Source organism: Eucyclogobius newberryi, unplaced genomic scaffold (assembly GCF_026437365.1).
Source record: "Eucyclogobius newberryi isolate DKJ021-1_F unplaced genomic scaffold, fEucNew1.0.hap1 SCAF_7, whole genome shotgun sequence".
Lineage (NCBI taxonomy): Eukaryota > Metazoa > Chordata > Actinopteri > Gobiiformes > Gobiidae > Eucyclogobius > Eucyclogobius newberryi.
This window is the reverse complement of record NW_027316389.1, coordinates 33,926,276-33,941,106: the sequence shown is the minus strand read 5'-3', so window position 1 is coordinate 33,941,106 and position 14,831 is coordinate 33,926,276. Positions and strand designations below refer to the sequence as shown.

Here is a 14,831-nt window from a genome sequence, read left to right as displayed (position 1 = left end):
CGCTCATGTCCGTCATACCTGTGCCGATGAACATGACGTCGTACAGTCCATCCTCCGCCTCAACCTTGTCCACCACGATCTGGGTGAACTGGTAGTCCACGTCGGTCTTGACGATGATGGGACGGTTGTTGATGGGGTAGATGGGGTTGAACATGGCGGGGTGGGCTCGGGCAAAAGTCACCACCTCATCTGGAAGGTCCTTGGTGGTGTCGAATCCTCCAAAGGTTTTGCTTGGACACTGAGGATACATTTTTTGTTAGTTTACTTTCATTACCACCAATCAAAGTACTGTATAACTGTAAAAATGTTGATACTGACTTAAAGTGGAAATATTCTGTAAAATCACAGAATTTACACTGTCTACTCTTATTTTCCTCATCATTAGTTTACCCAAAGTTGTATTTTGACAACTAATTCTTGCACAAAAAACTGTTTTCATCTACCCCTATCCCCGCCCACATTCCTGTATTTAGCTGTGATAAAAAATAAAAAAAAGACTCTGGATGACACATGCAGAGTTCTAAAATGTCACTTTTCAAAAATAAACGCATGTACTTGACAATATGCTGCTTGTTACGATGCAACGTCTCATGAGTAGGCGGGGCTTATCAGTTCTGCAGTTTTGAACAGGAAGTCAATGGATCTATTTCTATTACTGAGCCGTTTAAACCACTATTATGGTTTACAATGAACAAAATGTAAAATGAAGGTCTGCTTATGTTACAGTTCAATACTAAGCACTTCACATAAAATAATATATCTCCTTTAAGTTTACGTTGTGGACATTTATATGTTGACTGATAAATTCCTGGGACTAAAACTATAAATGTAGCAGGGGGAACTTGATCCTTTGCAACAATTAAGGCCATCATTCAAACCCATTCAATTTGATCTCATCAATATGGCAATTAATATCATACATTGAGGTTTAAGAACAAATATTACACGTTCATTATATTGTTATTTTCCTGTAAACCTGCTCTTGAGTACCTTTGTTCAGGCAACTTTTAGAACTTAAATTATGTAAACACTGAAAGAATACATTACTTTCTCTCAATTTGAATGACAAGTTAGAGCTCCTTCTACTGGCTGTAGAAGAGATTACAAAAAAGAAAAGAAAAAAAAGCTAGCTTCCCCTGATATGATAATGTTGGCACGGAATTGTAATGGACGTGATTCTATGGGAGAAATTCTCAATGAGTCTCAACGAAAAATCATAAATCATTTATGTTTTTTTTTAACCAAGGGAACAATGTTATAACATGGGTCAAAGCTCAAACAAGTTAGTTTTGCAGAGTATGTCATGGTTAGATTGTTAGTAGACTTACAGTCCCGGGCCGTGGGTAAGGAACGCGCCCCTGAAACGGCACCCACTGGTAGTTAGGCCCATCTCTGTGAGCGTACGGACCCAGGAAGACCCTCCGGATGTCTGCCATACTGTACATGCACACCGCCGAGCCTTTGAAGATGTTACTGAAGAGAGGAAAATAACGAGTTACAACTAAGCATTTGACACAGGTGAGGACGAGGGAGGGTTCTGCCCAAGGACACAACGGCAGTGTAGATGTGTGCATACTGTGCTTTACCTGGAAGTGGTGAAGACGGCGTAGATGATTGGACTCTTGGGATCCTTGGTGCTCATTAGGAAGATGTCCTCTGGAAAAAAGACATTAGAGAGAGCTCATATTAGAACAAGGATTTTGAATTAGGATGAGGGCGCCCTCTGTTGGCAACTGTGGGGAGTGATGCATATCGATTGAACAATTAGCAGCATGGCTTTTATCATGGCAGGAACAGATGAAGTTAACGGGCACAATGAAGATGTTAAGACTTTTAAAACATCTAGATCTGTTAAGGGCCAAGAATTTTGTCCTGATTTGAAAGACTTAGTGAAAAAAAAAAAATAATAATAATAATTGCTTGGACAACGGCCCTCCAGTTGTTCATATAGAAAACCACGTTAAATTCAGAATGAAAACATGGCTGGGATACGTCTCGTCAACTTGAAAGTATGAGCCAATAGCAGTGCTGTGATTGGCTGTGCTTGGGCGGTCCACACCAGTTTCACTTTGCTATCTGAACAAAGCTGCTCTAAAGCAAAAGGGTTTGTGTGAGCTAAAGACGAGTGGTCAGGGTCCCCAGAGGACTTCTTTTACACGTGCATGAAAAACCCAAACCATTTTTAAACGAAAGACAAGTACTCATTTACTTACGCAGTTCGTCAAAGTGCGTGTCGATGCCGTTACTGCCAGGCACAGAGCAGACGAGGCGGGCTTTTAGAAAGGTGGTCCACTTGTTCACCAGGCTCCTGTGGCCTCCCAAGTCATTCTGTGAACACACATGAGTACTTAAGTCAGACTAGTAAGATGTACTTTGTCCGTACTTAGACAAGGTTTCATCACATCACATGAACCTGGAACGTTTGAGCACATATTGACAAGAATCGATGAACAATTTACTGCTCAGACAAGAACTGTTCAATGTGTTCATGATGGAGATGAGTCCATGAACACCAGGGTTTACATAATGCACAGCCTGTCTGAGATCATTCTAAGCATTCTCACTCAACAAGGAGACGATCTGGGTACAACAATATATATTAATAGGGCACTTTAACGTAATTTTTTTTTTTTTTTTGAATTTGCATCATATTTGACAATTTCAAAATACAATAATTTACCAATAGTTTGAAAAGTCTTTGCTTTAATGAGGTAGGATAAAAATATCCTCTCTCTGCCAAACCCAAGAGTCTCAGCCACATCCACACTGCTGCTGACATTTCTCTTTTCTCTCAGGTTTCTGCATCACAAAGGCCACTTTCACCAGGCTAAAAATAAGCACGGATAAGGGCGCCCTGAGGAGAAAGTGGGTATTAATGGGTTACATGTATTCTGTGTATTGAGTAAAGAGACCGGAGCTTGATTCAAACACTTCAAGTTCAGTTAAGGGGAGACAGTACACGCACAAGTTAGTATTTTTTCACTCTTTGGCTCAGTTTGCTCTCTGAACACAAACAGAATTGCCCCATCTACTCCTACAGTTGTTTTATTATTTAATCCACCTCCAGAGATTTCTCCGAGTGCATTTTTTCCTCCCACAGAGACTTAAAGATCAGCCCTTGAAAATACTTGAGTACTTTTTAGCGTCGGTACCTTGCAGAGTTGTCCGATGCGGGCGTAGGTGGCCTTCCCGGCGTACTCTCCGTCCATGGCGTTCTCTCTGAAGAACATGTAGATCTTGTCGTCCTCAGGGTTGTCGCTCTCAGGGATCTGCTGCACTCCGACAAACCGGGGATCTGGAACGTAACGTCGACTTTTCATCGTTCAGGTACAGCCATGTTTACAGGGAAAGACTTTGGGACACAACATTTGATTGCGTCTTTTTCATATTCGATAGTTAAATGAAACTCGCTCAAACTCAGGGACGACACACAAACTCCTCACAGATCAAGAAACATTTATTTTTTGATCAGTTGGAATTGGATTTGACAATTCATTTAAAGGTGCACTATGACGTCACCATGGAGACGTTATTGCTTTGCCTGGAATGTTCCACAAGAATGACATCTTGCATTTGTTTCATCTATGGTCCAATGTGTGTTACAATAATTGTGAGAGGAAACATCACAATTTAAATCAAAACACATTAATAACAGATTAAAACCTTGTACATCAAGGTTTACTGTTTTAGTGCGTAGATTGAACAGAAATTACATTATTTTTTTAATAGTTTATACGATTATGTTGGTGGCATATACATCATGATTATTGATTAACCGATTAATAATTAATCTTGAGATCCCTCGTCTAATCACAGGTGTTTTAACTACTTTTTAAAAACATGCATTTTTACAGTGAGCGACATCGCATCTCCGCAGATCTGATCTGTAACTTGCCTTGTTGATGGATTCTGCTCCATGGATTCTGCATTCTTGTGGCTTTAACTGGCTTTAAGCATGCTTTTGTTTGCATTGGTATCAGTATTTCACTTTTTAAAACATGTAAAACACACTTTAACAAGCACTTAAAATAACTCCTGGTATGTTTTTGACCAAGGACAACAGAACACACCAACGTTTTTCCCTTTGAGAAGCAAATACACCACTTCCTCCTCATAATACATGTTTTTTCTAGTATTGCTCATCCCTTCGTCTCCACTTCACAACAACAAGGGGAACTAATCAACTGTTTAGGCTTGTCACACATTCGGACCAAACTTGTCATTGGTTCAAGTGAATGCCGGTCCTCTGCCAATCGCCTCCAAGCCGCTCTTCATGAATGGGTCTATATAAATAAAGGCTTGTGAATGGGCTCGGCGGCTCCCATCCCTGCCCCCTCACTGCCATGACGACACGATCTGGCACCAGCGGCGGATGGATACGCTCATTTTGACGCATTGTGTCCTATTCTCCCAAACGTCGCACGGTGCTTTGCTTCGTGTTACGCCCCGGACAAGGACTAGATCTTCTCAGCAAACTCCGGACATACAACAAGTTCAGGGGTAGTGCGCTTCCCAAATGCAAATTTATCGTTCACATGGTCCTCTGCGTAGTATCTAGTCCAGCTTTATAGGTTTCCAGCAGGACACGAGCTGGGAATGTAAGAAGGGCTGGCAACTTTACTGTGGCGTGGGCATGGCGGTTATGACAACTATATTTGGTCAAAGTTTTTGTAATAGTGTTGGCAATATTTGAATGAAATACAGTTTTGGTTGACTTAACGTATTAAATTATTTGTCGGCTAATTGCGCAAGGTATTTCTATTTTACAAAACCAAATAACAAATGTGATTTATACCTTATATTATGAACAATATTCACAACCCAACTATATTTATCCAATCTCACTACAACACAACTGCTTCAGGAGCCAAACTTTCGCGCCTGCCGCGGATCCCAAAGACAATTTCCCTTGATTTTTTCCCCCCATAGACGTAAAAAAAAAAAAAGGTCTAATATTAAGAGTTTAAAAGTAGAGGCTATCCAGCAAGCTTTTGTCCATAAGACTGTTGTTTTCAGTTTAAAAAAAAACACTTTAAATTTAATTTTGGTAGAATGTGCCCTATAAAGTTTCAGAAACAATAGATGTCTCTGGTCATATGTCACTTCCTGTCACTTCCTGTGACATATGACCAGAGACATCTATTGTTTCTGAAACTGACCAGAGAGAAAATCCCTGCCCCCTTTTGGGTGAAAACAAACAGTGTTAACAGATTGGTGGGAGATACAAATATCAGGATTGCTATAAGAAAAACTGCAAGAAATAGGGCTCCATATAGCTTACCAGAATTCTTTGGGCTAAATGACATAGCCACATAGTGGCCGGAGGTGTTTACCGAAATCTACAACTATCTCATTCAATCTCCAGGTAATTAGTTTGACACGATACACCTCCATCCCTCAGGATTGAATTAAAATATTCACACACTTCTCTGTCCATGGCTGCTGTATCGCTAGTATCAATATTGTATTGTATTCTGGAGCAAACCGATAACATTTAAAAAAAAAAAAGATCCCTGTCAATCTGTTAACACAAAAGGTGGGCGTGGCCCAAAAGTACACAAATTACCGGAGACATCTATATACAGATGTGGAGGTTAAAAATACACACATATAAATATCATAAAAGACTGTATTACCATGTGGCAGATTAGCATCTTGCAAGATTTTAAACGCTTGATATATATTTTTCTATATTAGTCTATGGAAAAATGAATGGAAAATGCCCTGTGGAGCCGTGTGGTCAGCGGTCCAGTCTGGTCCTTTTCTCTGCTCCTCATCCCAATCAGGCCCATTACACTCTAAACACATTTTCCTGGCTCAATTTCATACAATTAAGTTACAGCTGGAAAACTTGACTTATTTCTTGTTTTTCTGTAAATAAGTACATTTTGTGTTTTCCCCCAAACAGTGAACAAATTAAGAGGTTTATATTTACCTAATTAGCTCAGATTTCCCCTCTCGTTTTATTTCTTTCATACATTTCAAACGCTCGCCAGAAAACGCTTTAGGGGTGACATCTGAAAACCAGCAATGTACTTTGTGTAGCGTGGCAAGACACACATTGTTCCTTACCATTTAACCACCTCGAGTCGTGCTGCTCCGTCCTGATTGGATGATGCTTCCCCAGAGTCCTGAAAATGGCAAAGTCTCGGCCCATGAAGTCGGCTGACGTGCCCGCGTACAGCTCCCCATCTACGAGGAACAACACGGGGCGAGGAGGTTAAAAATACACGCTCGCAAATGTCCCCGAAGATTCCCGCGTTAAATGCTGCCAGACTGTTTGGCGGCTCAGGTGAAGCGTGCGTCCTCCGAGAGCACCAGGCAATAATAAGGTGTGAAACATAGCGTAAAGATACAAGTCCTGAGCAATACAGGTTTGACCGAAGATGGTAATTACATTTTTGTTGTGGCTGTTTTAAAGTGTTGGATAGCTTTTCTTTACATGATGCAGCGTTTTGTATTAAAGGTGCTCTAAAAATAAATGAATATAGTTCCAAAGGTATTCCAAGCGTTAAGATTCAAAACGTTCAGTTAGGGAGAGTTTTGACATCACGGTAATGCTAACAACAACTGGCGTGCTAACAGTGAATAAAACGCTTTACAATATATTTGTACTACAGCGAAACACAACAATCTGTTAATTATGAATTAAGTCTTTGCTCAAGAGTTATTAAGACGGACTAAGGTGTTACCAAATGTTCTTAATAGTTTTTATTTAGTGTTTTGTGGCATTTTAACAGCTTTAAAAACAATATTGGTGTATGTCCTGTGTTATTTGTATCTTCTTATTCTTATTTTTGCTTTCTATGTTCTGCCTTTTATGTGTTTATAAGTTAAAAGAAATTCAAGAAATATTTTTTTTTATAAATGAACAAATAAAAATGGCTAATTATGGCATATTTACAGAAATGTATATGATGCACTGTTCCTGAAACAAACAAAAAATATGTATAAAGAAATAAAAGCACATTATTTTGTCTGTGGAGAAGAAAGTTCTCATATTTCTAACTTACTTTCATCACTAACGACTTCAACAGTGCTAGTATGATGTTTTTAGGTTGACAAGGAAAGGTAAAGGAGGCCGAGGGACCGATGGAGAGTCAGGTCAGAAAACAAATTACAAACAAAAGGAGAAAATCTGAGGTGATGGACTGGAAAATTGCCATCTGGTGGGTTAAACGCCGACAATACGACATGGGAATTGAGCCGAAAGATCCATTCACTTGCCAAGAACGTCACAAAAGCAAACATAATTGAGCCTCATCTGTTTCACACAACCTCCGCTGTTACTCTCAGATTAAAATAGCCTTTTACAGACGTGCCGATGACGGGTTAGGAGTTAACAAATGCGACCTTCCTCCTTTTAATGGACGTACGGTTTGTCATTATGATGCGTTTTACACCGTGGACGTGAGCGGGGATGAAAGGGCAAAATAGGGTGTTTTCAAGGAATTACGCGCTTTTACTTGGGCTTGCACGCACTCACTCACCGATAAGCATGGAGGCCGTGGTGAGCCGGGGATCGTACGGACTCTTCCCACGACCGTTCTCGATGTGGGGCTCCAACCGGAAAACGCCGTCCTGGGAAAAACGAGAGAGCAGAAGTGTGTGTGTGAAAGGAGGCATTTTTGTGGTTTAGGAGATTGAGTGGAGCAGTGCTGTGGGTTGTGAAGGGAAATGTCTCTGGAAGTGACAACCAGCTGGCTAATGACTAGGACGCACATTTGGAAGGTCGGCTGCAGGTTCTGACATTTTCAACAGAAACCGAGGCAGCAGTCTGTGATGCGACGAGGAAACGACACGCGCAAGAACTATCATCTTCAATTCATTTCAATTCATCGCTCAACGTTTGACTCTTATTGTCACGTTTTGAATGTACACGTACAAGAAAGAACACCAATAGTTCAATGCAAACACTCTTCCTACATGGCATTGACACTGTAAAAGATTGCATGTGTTAATGAGCAGTTAAAGGACACATATTATGCAGAAAACCACTCTTATAAGCTTTTAATCATGCTGTGTGCCTCATAACGTGATCACAGCAGCGCATTACCCATCATACATTTACGCCTTTAAGTCCATGTAGGTGGGTGAAGGCGGCTACAATTGCTTTTTTTCCACCTGCACACGCCTTGTAAGTCGTTTAACTACTCTAGTGACTTTTATTGAGCCATTTAGTTTAGATAATCTTCCAATCTTCCAAAAACAAAAGCTGTCAAACTGAAACAGAAAATTTACTACATTCATTCATTGTTCCAGTACGTGACTTATTCAGGCCTTACCTCTGGTTTGCGGCCCACCTCCAGATAAGCGCACACGGGGTGGAAAGCTCCGGTCCCGCACGCGTAAACATGTGTGTGGTTGAACGGCTGCAGAACCTTTATGAAGTTTGAGCACTCTCGCTGAAAAAGAGAACAGAATGGATTAGATTAGGGCCTGGAACTGAGTTAAGACCATGCACATTTTCTTACAGCTTACTAAAAGGAAAAAAAGACATTGTTTCCAAATTTCACGTTGTTTCAATCTGGTTGAAAGTCTTGGAGATGGTTCTTAAAACTGTGTTGTTCTGTGCTGTGCTGTGAGACGTGGCTAAAGCTAGCTGAAACGTACTTCCAGTTTATTACTATTTTTATTAGATTTATTTATTTCACTTCTCTGCGCCTTTACAACATTTTTTAACATCTATTTGTTGGATACATTATGCACTGTAAATAGTTTGGCCAGTGCGTCGACCAACAGGAAACGGCTGCTGCTAACGAGTGCTAGCTTTGTTTTGCTAAGCGTGTGGGCTCAACATTCAAGTTAGCATCGCTTGAAATACTGTGGTTTGTCACGTCAGAGTTTGTGAGACATTCAAATTTTTGGTTTATATTTCCTTTTTGCCGTCAATGTGTCTGTTTTCTTTCTGGTCCAATCATTCGGGAGCTGAAGTGAGCCAGGCCGCTTTGGAAGCTTGTACTTCTCAGGATCCGCCTCAAACCTCTTAATTGGGCCGATATGGTTCACTTAAGACAGTGGAGACACTTTCAGACGTCCCAATCCACTCCAAAGTGAACCAGTGGAAACATGGCTTTAGAATAAGATTAATTCAGATTTGTTAAACTGATGTAGTCATGCCATTCATCTGGTGTAAAAACGTTGGTAACTGCTGCTTATTTCACAATTGTCATTTCATCTAGTTTCAGATGCACTTCTGTCCTCAACAAACCTGTCAATCCCCAGGCAGTAATACCAGACAGCACTTTGGCTAATTTTCCTTCCTCAAACTTAATCCGATCTGTTTTTGTTTATCCTACTAAATGAAAATAGAATATTTTTTTTTCTTTGCACTGGAATCTTATAATCCTGTTGGAATGACCTCGGAATCCACATGGGATCAAATAAGACTGCAAAATAAGGAAAGTCAGTCCTAATAATGAGATTATGGCCGTGCTTTGAGTGGAGTTGTCCAGCAGGATTGAGCTTAGTCACTGCAGCTCTTGCGGGTGAGGCTGGTGCTGTGGTACATATGGCGTGGCTCCTCGTGCTGCCGGTGCACGTGGTCCCATGTGTCATCATATATTCAGAGAGAGAAAAGCCTGTATGCATGAGCGGCCCTTGCTAAAGCACGCTTTAACTGGGTCAGGATGATGAGAGTTGTTTTGCTGTTTGTTTGCTTTCACGTTGGGAGATTCTATTTACTGTTTATATCAAACTACATTTCGATACCAAGGGATAGGCTCAATACACGATACCAATGTCAGTACCATGACAATCCTTACTCAGTTGCCGCTCGTCTCAGTAAGGAATATTATTATAATTATCATTAGTTGAATACAGTGCATGTTAATGAACATACATGATTCACATGCTGTAAACACATGAGATCATAGCTACTGGCTCATTTCCATCCATTGTCCCACATTCACTCTCACAAAGACACCAGCGTACACGGAGACAGCAAGGTGGGGTCTAGCCCAAAGTCTAACCAGGCCCATCCCTGCTTAGAGTCTGATATTGAAGTCTAACCAGGCCCATCCCTGCTTAGAGTCTGATATTGAAGTCTAACCGGGCCCATCCCTGCTTAGAGTCTGATATTGAAGTCTAACCAGGCCCATCCCTGCTTAGAGTCTGATATTGAAGTCTAACCAGGCCCATCCCTGCTTAGAGTCTGATATTGAAGTCTAACCGGGCCCATCCCTGCTTAGAGTCTGATATTGAAGTCTAACCAGGCCCATCCCTGCTTAGAGTCTGATATTGAAGTCTAACCAGGCCCATCCCTGCTTAGAGTCTGATATTGAAGTCTAACCGGGCCCATCCCTGCTTAGAGTCTGATATTGAAGTCTAACCAGGCCCATCCCTGCTTAGAGTCTGATATTGAAGTCTAACCGGGCCCATCCCTGCTTAGAGTCTGATATTGAAGTCTAACCAGGCCCATCCCTGCTTAGAGTCTGATATTGAAGTCTAACCAGGCCCATCCCTGCTTAGAGTCTGATATTGAAGTCTAACCAGGCCCATCCCTGCTTAGAGTCTGATATTGAAGTCTAACCAGGCCCATCCCTGCTTAGAGTCTGATATTGAAGTCTAACCAGGCCCATCCCTGCTTAGAGTCTGATATTGAAGTCTAACCGGGCCCATCCCTGCTTAGAGTCTGATATTGAAGTCTAACCAGGCCCATCCCTGCTTAGAGTCTGATATTGAAGTCTAACCAGGCCCATCCCTGCTTAGAGTCTGATATTGAAGTCTAACCAGGCCCATCCCTGCTTAGAGTCTGATATTGAAGTCTAACCAGGCCCATCCCTGCTTAGAGTCTGATATTGAAGTCTAACCAGGCCCATCCCTGCTTAGAGTCTGATATTGAAGTCTAACTAGGCCCATCCCTGCTTAGAGTCTGATATTGAAGTCTAACCAGGCCCATCCCTGCTTAGAGTCTGATATTGAAGTCTAACTAGGCCCATCCCTGCTTAGAGTCTGATATTGAAGTCTAACTAGGCCCATCCCTGCTTAGAGTCTGATATTGAAGTCTAACCAGGCCCATCCCTGCTTAGAGTTGATATTGGGCAGTAAAGTTGGTATGACTCTGATTTTCAATGCACACTAGTCGCTACATAATGCATACATAAATCCCAAAAATCTGATCATTCCCTCATGTAAACAGTTATCTGATGTGAGTAATTGGATTTCTTTCTGACTGTTCACAGCTGTGCAGTTTTTTTACAAGGAGAATTATACAAAAAAGGGAAAACTAATATGGCAAAGACACATGCCACTTTGTGTTTTGATGATCAGATTTATCTTTTGCATGTACACACACACACATGCACGCACACGCACACACACACACACACACACACCACACACCACACACGCACACGCACACACACACACACCACACACCACACACGCACACGCACACACACAGGCATTGTCCTGAGAACTGTTACTCCCCTCAAACTGCCCTGATACATGACTTGCTGACCCTTCATGACTAATCTTTGCCGATCTTTTCTATTATCATTGTATTCTAACTCATTGAGCTTGAATATACTGATTGACATTGATTGAATATTGTGTAAAAATGATTCGACTTATTCTCTTTGATCCATTTGCAGATCATGGAATTTGGAACAGCCTGTCATCACCAAGTATTTTACAACTTTATCATTACAGTGCTGCGTCGCAATGATCTGGAAACATTAAACGACACACGGAAAGCTGTTAAACTGTACGTTATATATACCTGGCATTTGAATGTAATGGAAAAAAATAGGCATCTCACTGACAGTTTCCAAACAGCTGATGAATAAGAGCCAAATAGTGCAGGGAGCAGGGGAAACCTTGCCCTGAACCGCTGTGTTATTTAATATGTAGAGTGGAGGGATTAAAATAGCCGGCGTGACGTAAGGCGACGGGTCGGAGAACGCACCAATATGCATGTTCACACTCCTCTGCGCAGCTTTCTGCACAATCCAGAAGCACCCTGCAGGCCCAGCATTTAGCCACTGCATGACGTGTTTACAGAAGGAACACAAAGACAAAAGTGCACTCAAAGTTGTCCCGATATGATGAAGCACAGGGAGGGAACACGTGCATGAAAAAGCATCAGCTGGTTGTAGTTTGCAGTTACATGCACACTCAAATCTGATTATGATCTGATTATTCTTGTTAAAATGAGATGTAAACAACAGCAAAGTCATCTCATTTCTTGCGGCTTGTGGTTCCCGGGTGATTACTCACATCAGATGTTGTGCATGTCATTTGAATCATATTAAATGTCCAGAAATGTCCAGAAATCAGATGATAATCAGATTTTGTTGTGCTTGCAAACGTGGCCAGTTACATCTGATGTGAGTGATCAGATTTCTTACTGATTGTTAACACATGTGCGGGAAATTATGCAAAAAGGAAATATATTATGAAAAATTGACCCTTGTTACAACAGTGTTCCCTCGTCAAAAATATATCTGGAGTTGTAAATAGCTTGATTCACACTTGTTCCATTAATCCTGTTTATGAGCTTGTCCTCTCTGCTCCTTCACTGAGCCTCACAAAAACACTAAAATGTCCCAGATTTTTTTAGGTAGAAATCCAAGATTTTCTGCTCTGTTTTAAGTCCAAAAATCAGCATTTCTAACTCAAACCACAATTGCTCCCTGCTGCCAGTAGAAGGAGCGCTAACACGAAATCCTGGTAGAAAGTAATGTGTGATTTCAGTAGATACATTATTTTAAGATCTAAAGCATGACATGTCACAGCAAAGGTACAAGAGAAGTAACACAGCAATTGAACTGTTCAAAACGTGGCCACAGAGAAAACAGTGGCATAGGCCTTTAGCTTTGATCACAGCTCAAATTCACTGTGGCATAGTTTCAATAAGCTTCTGCAATATTAAAAGATGTATTTTCATCCAGTATTGCAATATTTTTCACCAGTTGATCTTGTGTTGATGATGGAGCGAGTGACCACGGCACAGATCCGTCTCCAGCTCGTCCCAAACACTCTCACTGGGGTTCAGATCTGTAGGACATTAGTTTATTCTCCTCAGATGTTTTCTCTGCTCGATGCCAATGATTTGACCCTTCTCAAACACACTGGCATCTTTTCCATGACCATGGGATTTGTCTTTCCACACGGTTGTTTCAGAAATGAGAAGCCGCTCACTGCATCAGTCGGGTTTAAATACTGTGTTGCAGCTGAAAGATCATCACCTGTAGCAGTTCTCCAGTAGGAGGAGAGAACATACTGTATTTGCTTAGATCAAGAGCCAGATTATAGTGTTCTCTGCACCCTCTACTGTATACTGTACATAAAATGATTATTCAGAATATTTGACTTGTTTTCCATACATAGAGTTTTTCTTACAAATAAGAACTAATGCTGTTCAAAAGTAACATTATGTACAGTATATTGATTTTTTACATGTATTTTTATGTTGATTCCCAGTGCTGTTGTGCATAAGCTCCGTGATCCTTTTCACTGATGGTTTGAACAGTGTCGCTGATACAGCCAGTCTGCAGAAAGCCCTTGTCTGGAAACTCCTGTCCCAATTCTTGAGCAGCGGAATCCCTTATTCTGGCTTTACAGAAACTTTCCAGTCTAATAACATAAACCCACTAATGCGGATGATCCCTGCAAAATATGACTCTCATTATCTGAATAGAGCAGTGGTTGTGGCGGCGAAATCCCGTTTCCCGCGGCGCCCTCTGTGGGTCAAATGCAGTTCCCATGCAGCGGGTGATTAAGGTCAAGCAATGCTCTCAATCTGAGCCGGGGAGATTAGACTGTGTTGGTGTTGCCCTTGTGACAGATTGGACATGACAACACACCAGTGGTTTATAAGTCTGAGCGTCTCCTGCCATGTTTCTGTGTATGGATTCTTTTCATGAGCATCATCGTTAGCTCGTCTACAAGACGTGACATAACTGCTTTTGTAGCAGCAGATGACTTGCTAAAAGTCACTTAAAATATGCACAATCATCTGCGGGCAACTTTTTTTGATCTGGTTAACGCGGATGAATGTGTGAATACAATAAATCGTTTCAAGAAAGTAGTCAACAAACATCTTCAAATAAGAAGGAAAGAATACTATTTGAAATAGCCATGTGTGGTGACACAAGACTCACAAAATGTCACTCCAAATCAGAAGGTTTTCATTGGCTAATTATGGGGTGAATTTCAGGGGGTGTCCAGATTATTTGGGAGAGAATAGAAAACTTGTACAACCAGTCTAAGCGAGGCTTGAGCCCCTTCAACGTCTTCAGTTCTGATACAAATATCAATCCTTGGGTTTTTAGTAACTACAGACATCTAGTAATATATCAACTGGTAGGAGGTTACTTTCCTTAAAACAACATTGTTATCAAAGCTGAAGTATAATAATAGTTGTAAATCATAATAATATGTTTTATTTGTACACCCATCCTTAAAGGCGCAATGGACGATTTTTCGGCGATTTGAGAACGCAGGCGGAAGTGCGCATGCGCACTCCCCCGTGTGGACTGATACAACACAGACGTGCATTTGTTTATTAGCGCAACGGAGCGCATCGCATCTCTCGTCTCCCGTAGATTTCTGTTCACTTCTGTGTCAGCTCGTACTGTCTTTCTCCGTCTTCATTTTGCCCCGTACACTGAGGGAACTATATTATGATAGATCCATGCGCTTAGGCACGCGGAAACGTGGGGACGAACCGCACGGGTTACCCCCCACGAGACCGAAGGTTCGCTAGTCCGAAGGTTCACAAGTTCGAAGGTTTTAAAGGTTCACTAGTCCTAAGGTTCACTGGTCCGAAGGTTCACTGGTCCGAAGGTTCACTGGTCCGAAGGTTCCTCATAGGCTAAAGTGAAGGT

General features: G+C 41.4%; 1 protein-coding gene across 1 annotated transcript in view; it reads right to left on the bottom strand.

The window, feature by feature from the left end:
• sema3ab (sema domain, immunoglobulin domain (Ig), short basic domain, secreted, (semaphorin) 3Ab) overlaps positions 1-14,831 on the bottom strand; it is a 49,382-nt gene that overhangs the window by 12,913 nt on the left and 21,638 nt on the right. The window contains exons 4-11 of the mRNA XM_072435728.1: positions 8,286-8,405; positions 7,491-7,581; positions 6,073-6,192; positions 3,153-3,295; positions 2,214-2,328; positions 1,587-1,656; positions 1,329-1,473; positions 19-238 (exon numbers count right to left, since the gene is read on the bottom strand). Coding sequence (XP_072291829.1) covers positions 19-238; positions 1,329-1,473; positions 1,587-1,656; positions 2,214-2,328; positions 3,153-3,295; positions 6,073-6,192; positions 7,491-7,581; positions 8,286-8,405 — 1,024 coding nt within the window. The remainder of the gene's footprint in view (positions 1-18; positions 239-1,328; positions 1,474-1,586; positions 1,657-2,213; positions 2,329-3,152; positions 3,296-6,072; positions 6,193-7,490; positions 7,582-8,285; positions 8,406-14,831) is intronic.